Source organism: Onychostruthus taczanowskii, unplaced genomic scaffold (genome assembly GCF_017590055.1).
Source record: "Onychostruthus taczanowskii isolate IOZ18803 unplaced genomic scaffold, ASM1759005v1 scaffold10, whole genome shotgun sequence".
In the NCBI taxonomy this organism is placed as follows: Eukaryota; Metazoa; Chordata; class Aves; order Passeriformes; family Passeridae; genus Onychostruthus; species Onychostruthus taczanowskii.
The window spans coordinates 16,532,548-16,555,425 of record NW_024496526.1 but is presented as its reverse complement, the minus strand read 5'-3'; the positions used below and the strand labels follow the sequence as shown (position 1 = coordinate 16,555,425).

Sequence of the window (22,878 nt, the reverse complement as noted above, 5' to 3'; positions counted from 1 at the left end):
CAATCCCTGAGCCCCCTTTCCATGGGGAAATCCCTGCTGTGCCCACCCTGAGCTGCCGTGGGCCAGCCTGAAGGGTTGTCCCACGCTCCAGGACCTCCATGGAGAACTTAAGAACCCTCAGATCCCAACCAAATGCCAGAAATTATTACCATTAGATGAGTTATTTTCCCAGCCTGAGGCCATTCCCTCTTGTCCTGTCCCTTGTTGCCAGCCTCCTGTCAGGGAGCTGCTGAGAGATTTGTTACAGCAGAGGTGAAGTTGGTTCCCTTGATGGACTAATTGGTGCTTTTTATCAATTATACTGATTTCCTAAAACCTATAAAATGTGTAAAATTGCTTTTGTGGACATCCTTCCACAACTGTCCCTGAAGGCCTTCAAATAAAGAATCACTTTTCTATCACCTCCTTATTAAAATTATCCCAAATTTAATTTCCAGGTTGGGAAAAAGGCAACACCTGGAGGTGGCATTCAGGGCTCTGGGCTGGGGACAGGGTGGGCACTGGGCACAGCTGGGATGATCCTGGAGGGATTTTCCAGCCTCCACGATGCTGGGACTCCAGGAGAAGCCCTGCAGGTTTTACAGTGAACCAGGAGAGATTTGCAGTGTCAGGAAAGTCCCACGGGGACTCGTGAGATGGTACAAAAATCCAAATTTATTGTGAACTACAACTGCTTATTCTGGGAGGTCTAGTAGTGTTTTACTGCAGTGATTGGGTTAATCATCACATAAACAAACTCACACATTTTAAACATCTCTTGCTTGCAGAAGTCTGATGTAATTTTCTTTTTTTGGTAAGTCAGTCTGATTTGAATCTTCTTGCAGTTTTGATTTCTCTTGCCAAGGCATTTTGTTTGTCAAATCTCTCATGCTAACCAGGTCCAAAGTCCATCATTTGTCTTACTATCCCAATATCTCCCCCTTCTCTTTTCCACCAAAACCCCTTATTCAATGGCCTTATTAATTCATATCTGCACACATTGAAAGGAATCATGATTAAGACAATGGTAATCAAAATTACCACATACATACCTCTCCTAAAAAGAATCTTTTAGTTAAAAAACCTTAGCCATTAAAGGCTCAGCCTTGATCTTTATAAACTACTAAACCATCTTTGGGAGCCACCTAAACCACTCTAAACCATCCAAAACCATCTTTGGGAACCACCTAAACCACCCTAAACCATCCTAAACCACCCTAAACCACCTAAACAACCCTAATCCATCTTTGGGAATCACCTTGATGATTCCCAAACTGGTGTGACACTGACAGTGATAAAAGAGAGGGAAAAAAGCACACAGGAGTTTAAGGAATGAACCACTGAGGATGAAGGAATTTTTAAAAAATGAGTGTATGTGGGTCATGAATCTCTTCGCATTAATTTAAATATCAAGCACCTAAACTTTTCTTTCTTCTTCTATTTATATACTCAGGGAGAATATTTATAGACAAAGTTTAGCTTTTAGATTTTGTATTTATATCCTATTATTGGTGGTATAGAATATATTACAATTACATCGTTCATGGCTTTGAGAATTATCCCAAGAACAATCCCAAAAATGATGGATTTAAATGGAAGGAATGCAGTGAAAAGCCTTTCATTGGGAATTTTTTCTCTTTTTAAGAAATTGTAAACTCATTCAGAAAAAAATTACTTGGAGGGAAGTGTAGGGAAAGGAGTGCAGGGAAAGAGTGAGTGGGAGAATGAAGGTTAAGTTTTTTCTTATGAGAGAAAACCTAAAAATAGCTGCTGCAAATTGAATTTGCTTTTTTAATTTACACTGGGGGAAACCTGGGAATGGAGGAAGAGATATTGAACATAAACAGATGAAAAAGCCTGACAATAAAATCATCCCAATCCCATCCCATCCCATCCCATCCCATCCCATCCCATCCCATCCCATCCCACTGAGAGTTAAATTTAGGCTGAAAAGCTGAAGATAGTTTCAAACCAGAAGTTGGGATAAGTTTTAGAGCAGCCAAACAAGAACACCTGGTTTATTCTGGATATTTGAGGAGGAACTTGGACTTGATGTTCTTTAAAAAGAGGCCATGTCCACATCTCTTATCTTTATCCTATTTTTAACCAATTTGATTTTTTTTGAGACTTTTTTCCATAAACTGAAGTACAAGTTGAAGGGTTGTCCCAGGATCTCCATGGAGAACTTCAGAACCCCCAGATCCCAACCAAATAGCAGAAATAATCATCATTATTGATAATGATGATCATCATCATTAATTCACTCATAATTACATCATCATTATTAATAATGATCATTATTGATGGTCATTATATATATCAATGAAAGAAATAATCATGAATTATTCCTGCTGGATACTCAAACCTTCCTTCCCCAGAACATCTGGTATTAACTCAATCTGTCCTGCTGCAACTTCAGCTTGTTTCTTCTTTTTTTCTTTAGCAATTTAACACATTTTTTAGTGCCTCTTCAGAGCAAGAAAATTATGTTGCAACTTTAATTGTCTCTTGTTTTAGGTCTCCTTAAAAACCACCAGGCTGCTCTTTCCATCCTTCCTGCAGCTCATGTTTTCCAGACTCTGGGGTCATTCTCTTTCCTGTCCCTGCTTCTTTCCCAGGTGTCCTTCCTCCTTCTGTGTGGGGATTTTAGAAGGAATTTTGAATAAGTTAGAGACAGCACTTTGGAGTTTTTAGATGATGCAATTTATTTTTTTATTCTTTTGTATAGCTAGGAAGAGTAAGTTCAGCTCACATTTTTCTCACATAGTTCAGAAAGTCCCAAGACCCTTAGTTACAAGACCTTTAAAAAATTTATTGACCAATAAAACGCTGCTAACAAAGATAATTATGTTTTTGACTTAATGTTTAAATATTTCATCTTATAGAATCATACTACAGTGTAAGTTTTCTTAGTTAATCGTGTTATAACACACAAACATACAGGGCTGCATTCTAAACTTCTTGTTTACTTTTATAATTACTTTTATTTTTTTCTATATCTTAAACTCTAAAACTCTAAACTTTCTCCTTCTTAACTTAACGTGTTTTTGTTTTAAACTACAAACACACATTCTCACTTCTAACACCTAAGTTTAGAAGCCCTTTTCTAAAGTTTCAGATCAAATTTTGTGTTTAATTCCGAACTTCAGCTTCCAGAGCCAAAGTTCTGAGAATTCCCTGCATTTCAGATTCCAACACTTCTGGAAGGGCCACGCCAAGAAGGGAACACGGAACTCCATCCAAGGCTGGGCCCTGTCGATGGATATTTATGGATATCTTGTTGTTTAGACACAAGATTTCTAAATTTTTCACACATTTGTTGTACTTAAGGAAAGACAGAAGAATTTTTAATGATATTTCCCAAGTTTTTCTGTCCCTTATAGGCTCCAGATGATGCAATTTCAGAAGAATTTGATAACGTGAGAACTTCTTGGCCAATGATGTTGCTATTTACTGTCCCAGTGTTAAGTTAATTTTTCAGGGAGGATTTTCTCTTAGAACGAAATATTTTTAAACCTTCTTTCCTTTGTCTTGTAGTCAAATTCTCTTTGAAACCAATTCCCATTTTTATCAGCAACATCAATGGGAGACAAGAATGGACCATTGTGTGTAGTGGTGCTTTGGTTTAGAAAAAGCAAACAAAAACCTTCATGTGAAAGCCGAACAAACCCCAAACATTTGGGATTATTAAGAGCAGATGTGAGCAGAGAAGAATGGATTCACTCATAAAAAACCTGAACTTTTGCCAAGTGCAAATATTTGAAGTCCTATAGTGACAGTTGCTCTCCAGAAAAGAGTTGAAGCTATCAACATTTAAAATGCATATACTGGATAGATATAGAATAGATATAAAATTAACAAATGTCTCAGGGATGTCCCTCTGTGTTTCCAACTTTAAAACTGCAGAAATCCAGTCAAAAAGGACAAAATGCTGTAAACAGAGCGTTCAGCCTGTGGTACTGAGGAATAGGTAATGGGCTAGGGGGGTGCCAAGACAAACAGGCTCCAAGGATTGCCAAGAAACTCTGAAAATTAAAAACAACTCGCAGCTCCAGCCAGGGCAAAGCCAACTGCAACAGCTTGGGGGGTTTATGAAAATATGAATGTTCAAGTGCAAAATTAATGTATGCAGAGGGTCAGATGTACAGAATTTAGGCCTTTGGCAGCACAGGTAGGAGATGTGAGATTTGTTCCTTGGGTATTAAATAGACACCAAATAATCAGAGGTTTAAAAATTACGTCCTTTCACAATATGTATTATATATTCTTTCTTTCTTTTTATATCATCTATCTATAAATATATAACATTATAAACTTTTATTTGCTGCTGGAGAAATGTCCTTTAGGAATAAGTCAGGTTTTTAAAGCACCTCTTTCACTTAAAATAACTTTGACAAGAAGATGCCTTAAGCAGGAAAATGCATCCAAAATGAAAGCATCCAATGGGATTTGGCAGGCCTAATGCAATATATATTTATATAACATATATTATGTTTTCATACATATAAAAATAAAAATATTACTGTCTGGCAGACGTGCATGAAACATCTGGGATTTACATTGCAGGAATTTTTAAAGCATTTTATATTAATTAATTTCACAATGGTGAAAGGAAGGTTGGAGTTCAATCACTGGTGAGCATTCAGGCTCGTGAAGACCATTTTTGGGAAAAAGACTCTCTGTTCAAGGAGTTTGGGGGAATAAATATTCCTGTAAGCTCCTAAGCTTTAAAACCAGGGAATGCTAAGAAATCCTCCCATGTGTGAAATAGTAGAAATAATTATTTGCACCTACAAAAGCATAAATAAACTGCAAGGAATAATTACATCTGAGAAAGGAATAATAACATTTCCTTTCATCCCCTAAAATGTGCATAGGCAGATTGGGAATTTTCAGAAGCAAAATGTTGCCATGAATTTAGGAATAAGAAATTGAGAAAATTATATCTTTGGGAATGATAATTGAGAAAATTTAGACAGGTCCATGAATACTTTGGAAAAATTGGTCTTTTTAACCATCATCCAAATGTCTCCTGCTCTGTGTTCTTCATGTGTTGTTCCTGATATTCCTGGTAGATGGATTAAAAAAGGAATTTATTAGCCCCAGGATGGAATTGGATAGCCCAACACTCCATCATTCCTCCCTAAACTCTGCACTTTGGAAAAGCGGGAGGGCACTGAACTCCTTGGGTGTTTCTTCCAGAGCAATCCAGAATCACCAAGGTTGGAGGAGACCTTTAGGATCACCGAGTCCAACCACAGAAACTCCTTGGGTGTTTCTTCCAGAGCAATCCAGAATCACCAAGGTTGGAGGAGACCTTTAGGATCACCGAGTCCAACCATGGAAACACAGCTATGGAAAACACAGGAAGATGTGGAGCGCAGGGAAAAGGGAAAATCCTGAGTCTCCAGGAGCTGCCCATTCAGGCTCTCTCTTCCACTCTTTCCTTGGGATTCCTTGAGCCTAATGCCTTCCAATGCCTTCGGATGCAGAATTCCAGCACTGCCAGCAGCTCCTTCCACAAAAACAGGCTAAGAGCTGCTGTCCTCTTCCTGTGCCCACCAAGGGACAAGGTGTCCACCCACACTGGGAATCCTAGCTGGATAATGGTCAACTAGGTCTGGAAAAGGAGGATTTTTAGGAAAAACCACTCCCTCGGCCATGTCCTGGGCTGGTCCTCCAGGAGATCACCACCAGGTTCCTTCACTCCTCACTTTGTGTGATTCCAAAGTTTGTGGCTGAATCCAGGGATTCTCCACAGGGATAATCCAGATTTTACCTTATCACCCTGGACACTGATATGGTGGTGGTGGAATATAATAAAGGTGACCCTTTGTACAGGGTCAGCTCAAGAGTAGAACCTCCAGCTCCAGAAAAATCAAGTTCACACATTGATCTGCTTTGAAGTTTCCTTCCTTCCTTTACTTCGTTTTTAAAGTCTGTTTTCTCAGTCTAAACTCCTCCTGAATCCCAGCGAGATGGAGTTGGGGACAACACAGTGGGATTGGTCTCAGCAGCATTTCCTAGGATGTCCCCTCATGTCTGCACACTCATTTCCCACCCCTGCCCACTGATTTTCTCTCCCCCCTCCCGCTGTCTGCTCCAGCTGCTGAGGAAATGAGCTTCCTGTCCTTTCCTAATGACTCAAGATTTTATCAGCTTTTTTTGGGTGCTCTTAATTTATTTATTTTAGTGTGATGTGTGAGATCTCTGTCAGCATTGCCTAATTTCTGTGAAGGGCTGGGCTGTGGTTTCCTTGTACCCATGGGCATGGTTCCCATCCTGTGGGCTCGGGAGAAGCCAGCTGCTGTCTCTGGCATGGCCTCACACACGGAATTCCACAATTGCAGCATCCAGTGGTGCCAACACATGCTCCTGGCATTGTCTCCTAGTCCTGGAAATTCCTGCTTGCACAACTTGGCTGGAAATGGGTTTGTGAAGTATGGATTATTCCATCTTCTGAAATAATGCTTGGAGTTTCTCCTCTAGGAGGTCCCACTCAGCATCTTCCCATGGGAATGCCCTGCTGGAGGTCTGGGCTTCCAAAGGAGGCAATCCCAGCTTTTCAGCCTGACAGTTTACTGAGGAAATTATTTGCTGTGGGTAACTCACCCTTTCCTCTTCTCATCATCCTGTGCTTCAGATATTTCTTTATTTCCTGTGTCTGTGAGCCACTGTCTCCTTCCCAGATTATCCTAGCATGCGTGGGTTTTTTATGGAGTTGGAATTCCCCTTCCTTTACTTCTTTTTTAAAGTCTATTTTCTCTCCCATCTTTCTGAGTAAGAAATAAAATGGAACATCCTATCCCATGGTAATATCACTCCATTAAAGTCATTTTTACATGACCTCAACCTCCTCTTCACACATTTATTAAAATTCCCCTTTGCTTTGTTCGCACACTTGGCAGGTTGTGACTGATCACATTTTATTTTTATAACATTAATTTGTCTTTATTTTTCATGCTCTGCCTGTGCTTCTCTTAATCTGCCAGCTTGAGGGCCATTAGAACACTTCACTCCTAAATAACAATTCCAAAGGCAAACCAATCCCCTTCAGCGAGATTAATTCCACTGTACAAATACATCCACCACCTCGAGTTCTTTTAAATCAACACCACATCCAAAGAGTCAAAAATGGATCACAATAACCCAGCTAATTGCTCTTAAACATTCCCAGTCATTCTGAGGTTTCATTTGTGCATGGAAAACACAACTTCCCTGTTATTTACAATAGAATTGATTAATATTCCTCTGATATTTATCTGGCCCAGGAGTAAATATTATTAAACACCACTCCAGGCACTGTGGAAAAAAAATATCAGTGGGATAATAAATGGAAAATTATATTTCTTGCCACTTGAAGATGAAAAGGTAAAACAGGAATTCTTGCAGCTCTCACAAAATAAGTGAAAAGGATTTCTTCTCTCAGTGTGAGGAGTTTTTAAACAGCACCAAAGTGCCCCAGTGGGGTATGAATTATGCATTTAAAGATGGATATACATGGGTTTACAATTTTAGGTGAACTTTGCACTCTCACAAACCCAGTGTGGCTGGCTCAAGTGACAAACTGGGGTTTCATCCAGGCCAAAAGCAGGATGGAAATTCAGCCTGAATTCAGGATCTTGGAACAAGAGGATCTTTAAGGTCCCTTCCAACCCAAGCCTTTCTGTGATCACATAACCTCAAAATATTAAAATTCAGCCTTAGAAAAAACTGATAATCAAAGGCTTTCCTTGATATCATTGCCACAATGGACTACTCTAATGAAAATGAGATTAATTTTTGTTTCCTTCTGGTTTATTCCAGGTGGGTTTTTTTTTGTGTGTTTTTTTTTTTTTTTGGGTTTTTTTTTTTTTTTTTTTTTAATGTTCGTGCTCCCATCCTAGTGGAACATGTGTGGAGTTTGATATCCAGTGGTTTGCAGGCCAGATCCAGGTTTTTTCCAGGAATCCCAGCCCAACTTGAGCAGATTTCCAAAGCTCCCCAGCTGGCAGTGTCACCCCAGAAACTCCATTCTCTGTCTTCCCTGAATAGTAGCAGCTGCATCCCATTAAATAAATCAATACCTTGAATTTAGAGCAGGGTGATGAGAGCACAATGAATCATCTTTCCCCAAAAGCTGGTGATACAAATTTACCAAAATTTACTGCCTGTGGAATATCCGAGGCTTTAATGCAGGACTCCTCCTGCCAGCACACTCATCCTGGGAAAGGTAATTCCTAAGGAATTCAGTATATTTCAATATATCGTCTTTCTTTCCACAACTACTTTTTACCTAACTTTTTAAAAAGTTTTCTGCTCCCTAAAACTTGTTTTGTGTAGTGAAATAATAAAAACGCAAATTCATTCAGTGAATTTTAAGGTTGTGAATAACATCAGAATAGATATTTGATGAAATAAAATCAGATCTAAGCCAGAAAATTAAGGATTATGAGCCATTTCTTTTAGAGCTGGACACAGGAAAGTATCTTCAGCCAGAATCAGTGCCATAAAAAAGCAGAGCTGAAAGAAATCCTGTAAAAACAAAACAGGTTTTAGGAGTTGGTAACACTTGGAAATGAGCTGGGCTGGGAGTTGTTGGTGCTTTATCCTCAGAAGGTGCTTTAGGTACAAGAGTGAAGGCAGAAAGTGAAATATGAGTGCATCCAAAACAGGTGAGCTCTGGGTTATTTGGGGAAAAAATGGAACAAATTAAAAGGGAAAGGGAAGAAGGGAAAGGGAAAGGAAAAGGGGAGGGAAAAGGGAAAGAGAAGGGAAAATAGAAAGGGAAAAAGGGAAAATGGAAAGGAGAAAGAAAAGGGAGAAAGGGAAAGAGGAAGGAAAACAGAAAGGGGGAAAGGAAAGGAAAAAGGAAAAGGGAGATTAAAATAAAAAGGAAAAATGGAAAGGGGAAAAGTAAGGCAAGGAAAGGAAAAAGGAAGCAGGGAAAGGAAAAAGGACGGGGGAGTGGGATGGATTAAACCAGGGGTGTTAATGAACCAACCCCAGCACACCCAGCTCTCGTTAGCAGCTTCTCGGAAATGACCTTTCCTCACCACTCACAGAATCATTCCAGGAATGTGTCAAGGACAAAGTTCTGGAACACTGGGATGAGTCTCCTTCCTAGAAATATCTACATGAGCAATTCCCATGTTTTAACTTGCACATATTCACTTCTTTAATTCTCAGGTGTCCACGGCTTTCCATTTAGGACTTTCTCTTTGCTTGACACTCAGTAAATGTTTCTTCCAAGAAGAATGGATTGTATAAAATAATTTTGGGGAATCAAAAAAAAAGAGGGGTGGAAATGTCACAACTTGTTTCAGAAAATTATTTCTAGAGACTGAGGCACTTATTTAAATATTACCAAAAATATTATCTTGGTAGTTTTCATTCAGAGTTATATTCTCTCAGAAATCCTGCTGACTACAAAGTTTGGCAAGAAACAGAAAAGGAGGGTTTTTTTTCAATAGGATCAGGGAATTCCAGAGTGATTTGGGTTGGAAGAGATATTGAAGACCATGGGCAGGGACACCTTCCACTATCCCAGGGTGCTCCAAGCACCATTCAGCCTGGCCTTGGACACTTCCAGGGATCCAGGAGCAGCCACAGCTTCTCTGGGAATTCCATTCCAGCCCCTCCCCACCCTCCCAGCCAGGAATTCCTTCCCAATATCCCACCCATCCCTGCCCTCTGGCAGTGGAAGGCATTCCCTGTGTCCCACAGAAGGATACTTTTGTCAGGCACATCTCCACACCCGCTCTCCTGCTTTCCATGCCCTCTCATTTACATCTTAGCACAAAACTGGCTGCACTTGGAATTGATTCTGCCTCAACAAACCACTAATCCTCCCTGCAACACCAACAGTGCCATTTGCAGTGAGTTTAATTCATTATTTCATTAACATGCAGTGATTTTTCCGAAGAACAGGAATGGGATTCAGGCCTGCCAATGTGCATCTCAGAGGATTCCTTCTGCATTGTTTGCTTTCAGCAGCAGAGCTGGGATTAATTCCTAGCCCAGGGCATTGCCTCATAGCGCTGCTTCCCGGGAAACACACAGCCCAGGGAAGCTGGAACACCCCCAGCTCCTGCTGGAATCCTTCCTGGGAACCATGGAGATTGGTAGAGAGGGTTCATTTCATCCTTCTGCTTGTGTTGGGAAGGCAATTGCAATTTATGAGACAGGTATTCACACCTAAACTCAGGGTGATGGATGTTCCTTGTCAGGTCTATTTTCCTCCTTTGCCTTGCTGGAAATAAAACGGGTTGAAAAAAGGATTGGGTTTGTGCTGCCTACAATGTTGGCCCCTTAAAACAATCTGGAACCTGTGCTGGGTCCCCTGTTCCTCATCAGAGGAGACTGAAGCCCTGCCACTCTGAACTAAGTTTTCCTTCACCCTCACTGAGCTGACCCTGCTGCACGGCACCAGGATGAGCTGGAGTGGAGAAACGAGCCAGCTAAACCCAGCTTTATTCTGGGTTAACTTGGAAGCTGGGTCATTTCCCAGCCTGGATTGGCTGCATGAACAGCCAGGACAAACAGGGAGTTGAAGGATTGGAAACTTCTTGAGGGATCCATGTGTTTTTGGAGTCTCGTTGATATTAAGGTCTGATAACCCCAGATTTTGGTGCCTCAGCAGTGAGATCCAGAACTCATATCCTGATGGATTTTCATGCTGCTTTCTGAAGGCTAAGTTATCACCTGCAGATCCTGAGAACACAATAAATGGAAGATCCCAATCCGCTCCACAACACTGGCACGACACCAAAGACAGAAAGCTTTCTTTGTTTGCCTGAGGTCTGTAGCGTTTTTTCTCAGTAATTTAGTAGGGATTCCTGAGGATGGGAGGTGGTACATTAGTCACCACGATTGTGTCTTGCCTGTGTGACGACGTGCAGCTCCTTAAAGAAGAACCTGGAAATTTATTTCCTTTTCCCCGGGTACTAATAAAACACAAAAGCACCAAAAACTACAAAAGGCCCATTTTCCAGGCTCTGAAAATCCTGGAGATCAGCAGGGAAGACACCACTAATCCCACTAATTTCCATTTACTTCCCTCTTTGAATCTGTTGTAACTTTAAAAGAACCCAAATTTTCTCCCTCTGAAGACAATGCCATGAGATTCTTAACTGAGCTACGGTCAAACAATTTAGGTACCAACAAAAGGTACCTTATGGCTGCGAAACTTCCTCCAGGTTAATCAGAATATTTCTTGCTGCAGATGAGTCCTGATCATGATTTTCTTCTCAAGTTTCCATTTCAGCTTCCTGGGCTCGTCCAGAGTTTTTCAGGTTCCTGAGGAGCAAGTCTGGAATCAATGCAGGCAGCTCAGAGAGTTGAAAAGCTTCTTGTACTCTATGCTGTATTTTACTCCTCTGTTTTCTCCTTTAGCAAAACTCCTCAGAATTATGAAATCCACACTTTTCCCTTTACTCTGCCTCACATGTGGCTAACACCATAAATCCACAACACCCAGAAAAGCACTAAGATATCAACTCCAAGTCAACCCCATTTCAGTAAAGGAACTTGGCCCAGGTCAGCATCTCCAATAAATTCCCTTTACCAAACAAGCACAAACACATTGTTCAGCTCAAATCCCAAAGCTGGCTGACGTTGCTCGTTCCCTGGAGTTCGGGGAAATGAAGCTCCTTCAGATCCCAACATGACCACGGTCACTGGAGAGCAGCCCACCACTGTGACATTTGAATCCGAAAATCTGCGGGGCTTAGGTCATAAGAGAACCACCTCCTCCTCCCTGGCTACTCCAGCAAACCTCTCCCTTTTACTCATTGGTAACCAACTTTGTGTTTATAAAGCAATAGTAAACATTGTTAGCCATTGTCAAGGCAGAAAATAATAACAAAAACAATAATAATAAACCCTCAAAGGCAGGGTCAGATTTTCATCCACTTATCTGGAAAAACAGATAAGGACTTTTGAAGCTGCCATAACAATCACGCTGTGGGTAAAACTCCCAGTGAATTCAGTGGCGTGAGGTGATCACTATCTAAGCAGGGGACATTCCAATATTCCCTTTGTGGAGCAATGAAGACAAAAATTCTGAAGCCCTTAATCTGGCTGCTCCAGCCAGACCTCCTCGAGTGTGCTCACAGAGCCCAACCAGTTCCACCACAGGGCTCCACTGTTATCCAGCTCCGGCTGCCTTTTCTCCAAAAGTAAAGTCCGCATCTGCAAAGTGACAAAGTCAGCGTTTACACTTGCCCCAACTGTTTGGCATATTTTGAATTTTTGAGGATTAATTTCGTGAACAGTCAGCGCCGTTTGACTGCAACCCAGACAAAATCCTTTGGCCAATGAATGCAAATCTGTTTGCAATTTTGAGGGGAACGCTATAAGATCCGTCAGCTTAGTTTGAAAGGAAGCCTGAAAGTAATACACTTCATTTTTCTTAGTCTAGGGTATGGACTCCTTCCTTTAGTTATCTGTGTGGAATCATGGAATGGGTTGGATTGGAAGGGACTTAAAGATCCCATTCCATCTCTGCCATGGACAGGGACACCTCCCACTGTCCCAGGCTGCTCCAAGCCCTGCCCAGCCTGGCCTGGGACATTCCAGGGATCCAGGGCAGCCCCAGCTGCTCTGGGAATTCCAGTCCAGCCAGGAATTCCCAATTCCCAATCTCCCATCCATGCCTGCCCTCCGGCAGTGGGAGCCATTCCCTGGCTCCTGTCCCTCCATCCCTTATTCAAAGCCCCTCTCCAGCCTCCCTTGGATGAGAACCCAGTGCTTTCTCTTCCTCAAAATGATCACCACTGGAATCCAAGTGAGTTTATTTTTCCCAGAAACCTCTTTCGAGATCACATTTCGGTGACAAGCTGACACTCGGTTCTCCAGAATTCTTCTATACGTTAATGTCTTGGAACGCGGCTTCTCCATCCGCAAGGGCTCCTTCTGTCCGGGATGCTTTTTCGCCACAGGAGTAAACCATATTATTTATAAAACACCACGTAATCCCAGATAATTACAGGTAAATAAATACACAAATAAACTCAGCAGAGCCGTTTTTGTTTGTGTTATTTGATTCCACGGCCGAGAGCAGCCGGGACGGGCGAGCCGCGGCTCCGCCGTGAGGCGATGGCCGCCCTCACGCCCGCCCTGAGGGCGCTGCCCCAGCGCCCTTTCCCCGCCTCTTCCCAGGATTTCCCCGTTTTCTCCACATTTGTGCCCGTCGTCTCATCAGGGCTCGGCCGAGGGGCGGCCGGGGCAGCAGCTCCTCCCTCAGCCCACACGGACACAGCCAAAGTCACCCCGATACCGTCGCGGCTCCCCGGGGTGTGAGGGGGCCGGCCGGGCCCCGGCTCCTCCTTCCCCAGGCCGGGAAGCGAAAGCGAAAGGCGGCCCCGGGACGGCCCCGGAGGTCTCTGAGGAGCCGCCGGCAGCTGCGGCAGCCCCGGCCGTGCCCCGAGCCCGTCCCCCGGCCGTGCCCCCAGCCCGTCCCGGCCGTGCCCGCCGGGAGCTGAGCGGTGAGGGACCCCTCGGGTCCCTTGGAGGAGTCGCGGATAAACCAAGGGAAGCTATTGTTCATTTATGCTTTCACTTTCCTTTTTTCCCCCCAGGAAACTGTACAGAAGTTTCTGAATTTTAGCTGCTCGATCCAAACCAGGGCGGGATTCCGGGATCCAGGACCTTTTCAAGCCTCTGAGTGAAGGCGGTGTCGGCTCAGCGTCAAGGTGAGGATTCCCAGGTGAGAGGGTCAGAACTGCCTGGATGGGTCGGGAATTTGGGCTGCTCCTGCTGGGATTTCAAGGAGTATCCTGTGGAGTACCAGCCTAAACCTTAGAGGATCAAACCTTGCCCTGGCAGCCACAGATTGGCTTGGGAGCCTCTGCACCTTGGCATCTCCTCCTGGTCAGTGGCCTGGGAGCTTCCCCAAATTCCTTTTTGTCTGTGTCCACAAAATGCTGTGGCGATGGATTCCAAATGTTAAATTATCTGCTGTGTGAAAGGGTTTCCATTTGTGCTAAGCAGGATTTGTAGAATCCGAGAATGGGTTGGGTTGGAAGGGACATTAAAACTCATCCATCCCCATGCCTGCCATGGCAGGGACACCTTCCACCGTCCCAGGCTGCTCCAGCCTGGCCTTGGACACTTCCAGGGATCCAGGGGCAGCCACACCTTCTCTGGAAATCCATTCCAGCTCCTCCCCAGCAGGAATCCCTTCCCAATATCCCATCCAAATCTCCTCTTTCCCAGTGGGAGCCATTCCCTGTGTCCTGTCCCTCCATGCCTTGTCCCCAGTCCCTCTCCAGCTGTCCTGGGGCCCCCTCAGGCCTCTCTGAGGTCCCCTTTTCTCCAGGCTCTCAAGCACAGAACACACAGGCTGTTTCCCATGTGTGTAACAACACATAAAGGTAAATACAGAACTACCAGAACAGCAAAGTTGAGTTGTGCACTGCAGAATTCCTCACATCTGTCTCTGGCTTTTATTTCCTTGTAAGGAAGGAGGCTTCAGATATCCCAATATCTGTCACTTTTGCATATGGAATGATACATTTCTGTTTAAAAATTCTTCCAGTTCAACACAGCTTCTGCTATTCCTGATACTTTGTTGCATAAAAAAACCCCCAAACAATACATACGGTGTTGTATTTTTTTTTCCTGTTTCCTCAGGTTTCCATGGATGCTACAAGCCCCCCATTATTTCTACATGACAATGGTTTTGTAAGTATTCCCTGATGTGCTGCCTGGGAGTGAAATTTGACTTTTGTACCTCTGACTGAAGGTTTGTGCTCCCACAGCTTCTGTTTGTCTCACCTTCTTCCACCCTTTAATACTTGGGACATTCCCCATTTCCACCTCCTGTTTCCATAGGGAGAATCCCATTCCCAAGATTCTGCATCCAGAACTTTGTGTCCTGCCTTTCTTGCTCATCTGTCTTTGTGGAGGATTTTAGGGGAGTTTCCCTTTTCCTGGGATTCAGCTCCAGCAGTGCACAAGTGGTTTGGATGGGACTTTCCCTGGCATTTTTTTGTGTTTTCTTTTTTTTTGGTTTTTTTTTTTTTTTTCCCTTCTTTCAGGATGGAAACTGTTGAGTGAAACCAATTTTTTTAGTAAAAAATCCTTTTTCTTATTGTCTTCCAGCTGTTGGCACGTGCATCCCTTTTATTTCCTGCACTCAGTCCCTAGAGTGAAGGAATATTTTTCCCATTGTAACTAAGACACAGATGGGTATTTCCCTCTTGCTTAATTTGAAACTGGAAGAAATACTTTCTATTTTATTATTTTTAGGAAATACCCAGCATTACCAAGAGAACTGACAAGATCATCTAATTTAGACCTTTTTCATGCCTGAATTTCATGATTGCCATTCAAGCTTTATGTAATCTTGAGTAAAAAGGGAGGGAATATTTCAGCAGATCTTTTTGGATTTTTTTTTTCCTGCAGAATACTACAGCCATAGAAACAAAACAGAACAGAGATTTTCTCTGTCTTTGGGCTTTGTAGCTTCCCTGTCCTTGTGAACTTGTGCCCTGAATTTCAATTCTGAAATGGTTCTTTTATCACCTTCCTTGATATTACCTTTTTTTGTCCAATCTCCCCCAGCCTGGAAGATCAAAATCCCATTTTCACTTTTATTTTTTTTATTGACACCTCCTCCTGGAGGAGCTGCTGGGAAAGCACAGAGCTAAACATTTGTGGATTTGAGGGGCTTAGTTCTGTGTGGAAGAACATGGAGACAACTTGGTTTATTATTTAGCTAAATATTAACCTGTGCATTTTAGCAAATAATAATGGCTGGCCAGCAAATCACAATTTCATAGATTTTTGTCCTGTCCAGCCATTTAAACAATTCAACAATTTGTCCTAAGTGAATGATGTTTTAAATTTTTTTGGTTAAACTTTTTAATTTCTTAAAGATTGTTGTAGAATTGTTTGGGGTGTCTCAGTTGTTGGCCAAGAGAGGAGAAAACCAATGTGTTCCTCTTCTCTCTGCAGAGTATGGTACCCCCTGATCCACTTGGGACATCCCTGGAAGAAATGGAAAAACTTCAGGAAGAGCTGAGGCTGTGGAAGGCAAGTTCTGTAAAGCACATGGAATTATGGAAATTTGCTAAAATATAAAGATTGGTGCATCATTCTAAAATCACATCAAATCCCCCACATTTATCTTTAATTTGTTCTGTTCTCCAGTGCTTTATGCTTGTGTTGATCCCACTCTTGTAAGTTGAATATTTACCCAAAGTGTTAAAAATTAATAAATACAAGGAGCTTACTCAAGGTTGTTTGTTCCTCTAGAAATAAACCTGTAAAAAATTTAAAAATCTTCTTCTTTTTGCACTTCAGTTAAGAGTTGAAGATATTGAAAAGGCAAAAGCTGACCTTTTTTCCTCCAAAGTAAGAGCTGATACAGAGTGTGGCAGAGCAGAGAAGGAGCTGGCAGATCTGAAGGAGCAGGAGAAGCAGCGTCAGGACAGAATCACCAGCTGTGAGGTATGGAGGGGACTGCTGGTGTTTGCAGGCTCAGGAAGGAGCTGTGGGCTAGGAAAATGGGAGCAACATTCCCAGTTTCAGTGGCTTTGCCAGTGTGCAGCTGTACTGCTGGAATGTTCCACGCGTTTTTTGCTGCACTTCAGTTTTTCACTGGCAGGCAAAGAGATGGTGCAATAAAAAACTGAGTCTGTTTTGGGATGAAACCTGGCAAAACCAACTTTCATGTTCCAAGGTTCTCCCCTGCAGATGAGTTTCATGTCTGGGTGAAGGGGATGAAGCCCAGTGGGGTGATTCCACTGCTTTGCCAGCTCCCTGTTCTGTGAGAGATCACAGCACCCGAAGGATCAGCATCCCAAACCTAAAGTACAACTTATCATTACATGGCATATGAAAGCACAACACAACAATTTCTTAAGTGCCAGTGAGCTGGGCAAGGGCCTGGCTGAAGAGGGTTTTTCCTTCTAGAACTGCTTGGTTCCAGATCCCTTGGTTCATCCCTCAATATTCCATGTGCAGGAGCAGCAGAAGGTTCCACAGGCTGCCAAGGAGGTTCTTCCAGTGAGCTTTGTGAATCACTGATGAGAAAATACAGCTTCAAGCTATTACAATATAATTAATAGCTTAGACACACTCAGGTTAGGGGAGATTTTCTGAGAGCTGATTTTGGTTCTTTAATCACCAAAGTTTTGATTTGTACCCAGGAAGGTACTGGCTTTGGCCTTCAGCTGATGGGAAGTGCTCCAAGTGTCTGCAGTGGTTGCTGACTTCCCAGGAGCCACCTTGTGTTGGTGGCTGGCTGGAGCTGACAACATCTGCTCTGTTTCCTTCTCATCCTCTCGCATTCCCTGTCCAGGAAATCCTGGATGTGCTTACACAGCTTTGTGTCCAAGCAGGATTCCTTGTTCTGGAGGAATTATGGAGCAGACAGGAGGAAGGAGAAGGACATGAAGAGGGAAGAGCAGCAGCGTGGCAGAAACTGCCCAGATGTTGCTGAAATATATTTCTGTCTTTATTTAAGTGTTTAATTTTGCATTTCATCTTCTTGGCCTATAGCAGGAACTCTTGCTGCTAAAGCAAGAAAACACGGAGCTGAAGAAAGAGATTGAAAAGCTCAAAGAAGACCTGGAAGAACACAGTTCCCAGGATAATCCGGTAAAGGAGTTGGAATATTTGGAAATTGGTCTTTTAGGAGGGCAGATTTTTATTTTTAGAGATTGGTTTGGGTTGGAGGGGACCTTAAATCCCATCCCATTCCAACCCCAGGGACATCTCCCACTGTCCCAGGCTGCTCCAAGCCCTGTCCAAGCTGGCCTGGGACATTCCCAGGGATCCAGGGGCAGCCACAGCTGCTCTGGGAATCCTGAGCCTCCCCACTGAATCTGTCCCTCTTAAAGGCTGCTGGGGCCACTTGTTCAGCATTTGAACCTCTACTAATGATATGAAATATGAAATAAATGATATTTCAATATGAAATAAACCTGAAAGTTTCTTATTTTTCCTGGCAAGCCAGTTTGAAGCAGGCAGAGGATATGGAAGTAAATCCAAGAGATACTGAAAATGTGAGAGGATGAAAACAAGCAGACGTTGATTAAATGGAAGGCAGTGGAATCAGAACTGTTCATAGCATTGGTAATTTTCAAGTTTTATTTTTCTTGTGTTGATTCTAAAGTTGGAGATTAAAAAGAAGGTGGCAGAAATGAAATTGAAGTTCACTCACCTGGAGGAGATGAAGGATGATGGGGCAGATAGGGATATGGATGCCCACTGTGTCTTTGGGGCAGCCACAAAAACCCCCTTCAGACTCAACCAGAACCAGGCACTGCTGACTTTTGAAGATGAAGAAGGTAGGATGTGTATTTTAATTACAAAATTAATGTCTCTGATGTGTTTCACCTGGTAGTGGTGTGGTTTTCCCACAAGGGTATTTTGAATGGAACGGGAAAAATCGTGTGTTCGTATTTTATACAATAAGAACAACTTTTGACAGCTTAAAAGTTGTGGTAGTCCCACTCAAAATCTATTTTAATATGTATCATTAATAATATATTTACTGTGTTTATTGGATATTACTTTAAAATATTGTTTGTAATTATTAACATTGATATAGTGTTTTGTTATTATATTACTTGGCCTACATAAAATCACAGAGATTTTATGGAAGTAGACATGGATGCTTGGGATCTGGTTGCCTAATGATAATTAATTTCTCCTTTACTGCTGCAAAAGGAGATTTTTTTAAGAGGCTGGGGAATAATTTGGGGTTTACAATGATTAAACAAAGCTTTTCGTATCTGATTTCCTTCAGTTGCCCAGAGGCTGACAAAGATGAGCAAGCACTGTGTGAACCTGGACAACAGAACAGCAAATGTGACAGTGAAGCCTTTTGAACTTGACATGGGGTTCCAGTTTGAGGTAAACAACTGAAATACGCAACTCTCAAAATCTGAGCTCTTTAAAAGCTTTAGGTTCTTTTTTTTCAGTGTTTTCAGTCACAAAGTGCACAAAAATTTGATATTTTTAGCTCCATGTCACTGTCTCTGGAAGGAAGATCAACGTTTCAGACATACCTGAGCTTCCCATTCCTGAAGATTGGATGAGAGACAAACTTGAGCTGCATTTCTACAAAACTGAGCAGGCAGAAGGAGGAGGAGAAATAGAAAATGTGACCTACAACAAGGGGTCTGGGACAGCTGTCATCACATTCCTCACACCTGGAGGTAGAGCCTGGAATATTTTCTTACCCAAATTCAGGCCCAGTTGTCCATCCTGGGTTCCATTCTGAGGTCACCTCTGAGTGTTGCAAACTCTTCCCACAGGGAGCTCGTGGATCCCTCAGAGATCCATGAAATAAAGCAGTTTGTCATCACATCCTTTTGGAGCAAACACAACCTGCTCACAGTTCATGAGCTTTCTTTCACAACTTTTCCAAAAAGCACTGTTTTTTTTTTCTTCCTTTGCATTGCCAGACACTCATACTGCAATCAGCAAATGGGGAAGATGTTTGACTTTAGCTCCTGCTGCAGGACAGTGCAGTTGGACAGGCATTCCTATTGCCCAGCTGGATGGAATTCCATGATCAGTGGAGCCACATCCACCTGGAGCAGCTGCTTTAGGTTTATTTCAGAGCTTTGTGGGCATTTCATGATTTTGCTTTTTGTTTTGGAAGTGCCAAATGAACTTTTTGCAGATTTACAAGTGTGCCATCCTACATTAATTTCTGCATCCACAAAGATGAGCCTGGTCTTTGAAATGTTTATAAAATACTGGTTAAATTAATTTAAATAATTAACTGGGGTTTTTTTTCCTTATTCTCTTACAGCAAGCTACAACTTTGTGGGATGTACTAAATACCCTTTCTGTGCAGAGGAAAGGTGGTTCATCATTTCTGTCTCCCCACATTTTGATTTCCACTTGAGGAAGTTTCAGGTAAAAGAATCTACTCCAGGCTGATAGAACAGATAAGTGGGAAATAGGAGGCTGGGCAGAGTTTTCACTCCTTTTGTGTGAACTTCACAGCAGTGTGGGTGTGAAATAGGCTGTTGAGCTCACGTGAAGCTGCAATTTATTTTTAAAAGGTGTGCTTGTCTTTCCTTGATGGAATTATCTCAGCACTCCCCACGTGGCTGTGCTGGGCTCTTTGGGAAGGAGGTTAAGCACAAAGCTCTGCCAGGATCCCAGAGTCCCAGCAAATGCAACATTTGCTCATCCATTCCTTGATTTCACTCCTCCATTCAGCCCAAATTGTGACTCTGGCACACAGAGCTGCCTCATCACACTCTGCCTCCAGCTGTCTGCTGCTTTTGGAGTAATGGTGATCAGGTCAGAACTGTGCCTATAATTAGGCCTTTGTAATTAAGGCATGGGCTGCAGTGTGCAGGACACACAGCTGGGATGGGGCATGTCCTGGCAGGGATTTTATGGGGTGGTGCTGTCAGGAGCCATCAGAGAGCCCCAAATCCAGAGTGTGGCTGCATTAAGGAGTGCAGGACACACCAGTTAAGGTGTGGGCTCAGAATCATGGAACCACAGAATCTCCTGAGCTGGGAGGGACCCACAGGATCATGGATCCAGCTCCTGGCCATGCACAGACACCCCAAAATCCCACCCTGAGCATCCCTGGGAGCCGTGTCCAAACCCTCCTGGAGCTCTGGCAGCCTTGGGAATGTGCCTATTCCCTGGGGAGCCTGGGCAGTGCCAGCACCCTCTGGGAAAAGAAACTTTCCCCGAAATCCAACCTAAATCTGCCCTGACCCAGCTCCAGCTGTTTTTCCTCTGTTCCCAGAGGGCAGAGCTCAGTGCTGTCCCTCAGGAGGAAGCTCCAGACTGGGATGAGTCTCCCCTCACTCTCCTCCAGCAAACCAAGTGCCCTCAGCTGCTCCTCCAAAGTCCCTCCAGACCCTTCATTGTAGTGTGAATCCAGAATTCCTGCTCTTTCCAGAGAAATTTCCACTATCTAAAGCTCATCAGAGATCCCAGCCACACCTGAGTGAGGAATTCAGTTCCCATCTCTCCCAGTTCCTTTGAGTGCAGAGCTGCTGTATAATCCAGGTTTGTTCTTTCCTCCCCAGCCACACTGCAGGGTTTCCAAGAAAACCATTCTGCTGAAAGGAATCCCAGAGGTGGAAGAGGATGAAGAAAGTGTGCAGGACATGATTGAAATTCACTTCCAAAAGCCAAGCAATGGTGGGGGGGAGATTGAGGGAATCAAATACCTCTCCAGAGGAGCAGCCTATGTTTGCTTTGAGGAGGATACTGGGAATGCCACCTCAGAAATCACAGGGGACTCGTGAAGTTCTGAGGTTTTGTTCCTCAGGGATTTAAGTAGATGTTGTGCTTTAATGGTCTGAAATTGATACTCTAGAAAAGGAATCCCTGCCTTTCTGATTTCTCATGGCACTGGCTTTGCACAGGAAGTCAGCAAAACTCCCTGCCTGTGTTGCAGATTAAAGGCACAGACCGAGCCTTCAGCAGCCCCTGAAACATCTCAGATTTTCTGCAACTTTGCATATTTTATACCTTGCAGATTTTTAGATACTCCAGGGTGGGCTGAGTGGATTATTTCTTACATTCTGGTTACAAAAGCCATACTTAATCCCAATCCAAGCCTCCTCCCAGTCCTGCTTTGTTGAGTGCCAGAGCTTCAGAATGTGGCTCTGACACAACTCCAGTCCTGCTGAGGTTGCTCAGTGCCACCAGAACTCAAACACCTGAAAGAATCTTGTAATCTCACAAAAGCCCCTTATCAAATTAGTGATAGAATTAAAACAGAAAATGGGGGCTGCCAAACCAAGAAATGGCACTTAAGAAATGCCCTGGCATTTGCTGCCTTTAGCTGTTGAGCAGTTTGTAGCCTGCTTTATTTTTGATTGTAGTATTTGTTTCTGCAATTCAATTTTCCTAGTTTTTGTTCATGATTTTGGTTATTTTAAATTATTTCAGCCAAGGATTGAGCTGATGCTGTCCCTGGTTTGGTAGCAGTGCTGCTGAACAGCCCTGAGAGATCTGGTGATCCCAGGCTGGGGCTGGGAGGGCTTGAAGAGTGGTTTTCCAAGGAGGAATGTTTTTCCTTTTCTGCTTGTCATCCTTGTAAAACAAATCCTCCTCTGACTTTGCACTTTTCCCACCCTTGGTGTCTGAAATGGTTTGGCCCTAACAGTCTTAACTCCAAACCAACATGAGCCTGGCATTAGAAATAATTAATTTTTGGGGTATTTGACATCTTGATGTGCAGGGAAAGGAGAGGGAATACCTCAGGGATCATTATTCCAGACAGACTGTTAATTGGCCATGGATAAAAGTTGAATATGGAAAATAAAAAGGCTGAAAACACTAGAGTTTATTTTGAATTTGCTGTCGAGTGAGATGCATGTGACTGTAGCACCTCTCACTGTTTAGGGCATGCAAAGGCAGGGATTGATTACCAGACCACTGTAAAATAATAATTTCAAAGTAGTGCTGAAGAATTTACAGAAATTGTGCACTTCTGCACTCTCAAAAACTTGGTAACACCAGACACCCTAAAAAGAGAGGGGGAAAATCCTGAGAAAGGTAAAAACTGCCCTGAATTTCAACTGTATCTCACTGATAAATATTGAGAAGTAAATCATTAAAAAGGAAAAAGCTTAAAATTCTCATAAGGTGTGACTCAGGAGGAGTAGTGAGAAGCTGCAGGTTTTAAAGCCCAGAAAACAAATTACATTTTTACATTTTAAAGACAATGTCTGTAAATGTCTTGCCTTTGTCCCTGATGAATTATGGCTTGTGATGATTACCCTGTTAAACTTTAAAGCAGCAGTGGTGCTTGAAAGGCTGGAGACTGGTTTTAATGATGAAAAATAAGAATAAAGTGTCAGTGATGTATCTATAAGTGTCAATATCCTTTTTTCCTCCCTGCTGGGGTGACTTTCTCTGGGGCTGGGAGGTTTTTATTCCCAAATTACACACAGGGACATTTCCCAGCTGCAG

The 22,878-nt window shown here is 42.9% G+C and overlaps 1 protein-coding gene across 3 annotated transcripts; it reads left to right on the top strand.

Moving 5' to 3' along the window:
• The first annotated feature begins 13,297 nt into the window (after positions 1-13,297).
• On the top strand, positions 13,298-22,767 carry NMI (N-myc and STAT interactor). Of its 3 annotated transcripts, none has more exons than XM_041409476.1 (11): positions 13,298-13,445; positions 13,539-13,652; positions 14,593-14,643; positions 15,919-15,996; positions 16,267-16,413; positions 17,470-17,565; positions 18,083-18,257; positions 18,719-18,825; positions 18,935-19,130; positions 19,733-19,839; positions 20,982-22,767. In XM_041409476.1, the coding sequence occupies exons 3-11, from the start codon at positions 14,599-14,601 to the stop codon at positions 21,201-21,203; spliced, it is 1,173 nt and encodes a 390-aa protein (XP_041265410.1). In that variant the 5' UTR covers positions 13,298-13,445; positions 13,539-13,652; positions 14,593-14,598; the 3' UTR covers positions 21,204-22,767. The 3 variants fall into 3 exon arrangements, with proteins under 3 accessions (XP_041265410.1, XP_041265390.1, XP_041265400.1); XM_041409456.1 differs by having other exon boundaries at positions 13,299-13,445; positions 17,467-17,565; XM_041409466.1 differs by having other exon boundaries at positions 13,299-13,445; positions 13,539-13,666; positions 17,467-17,565.
• Positions 22,768-22,878: the final 111 nt, after the last annotated feature.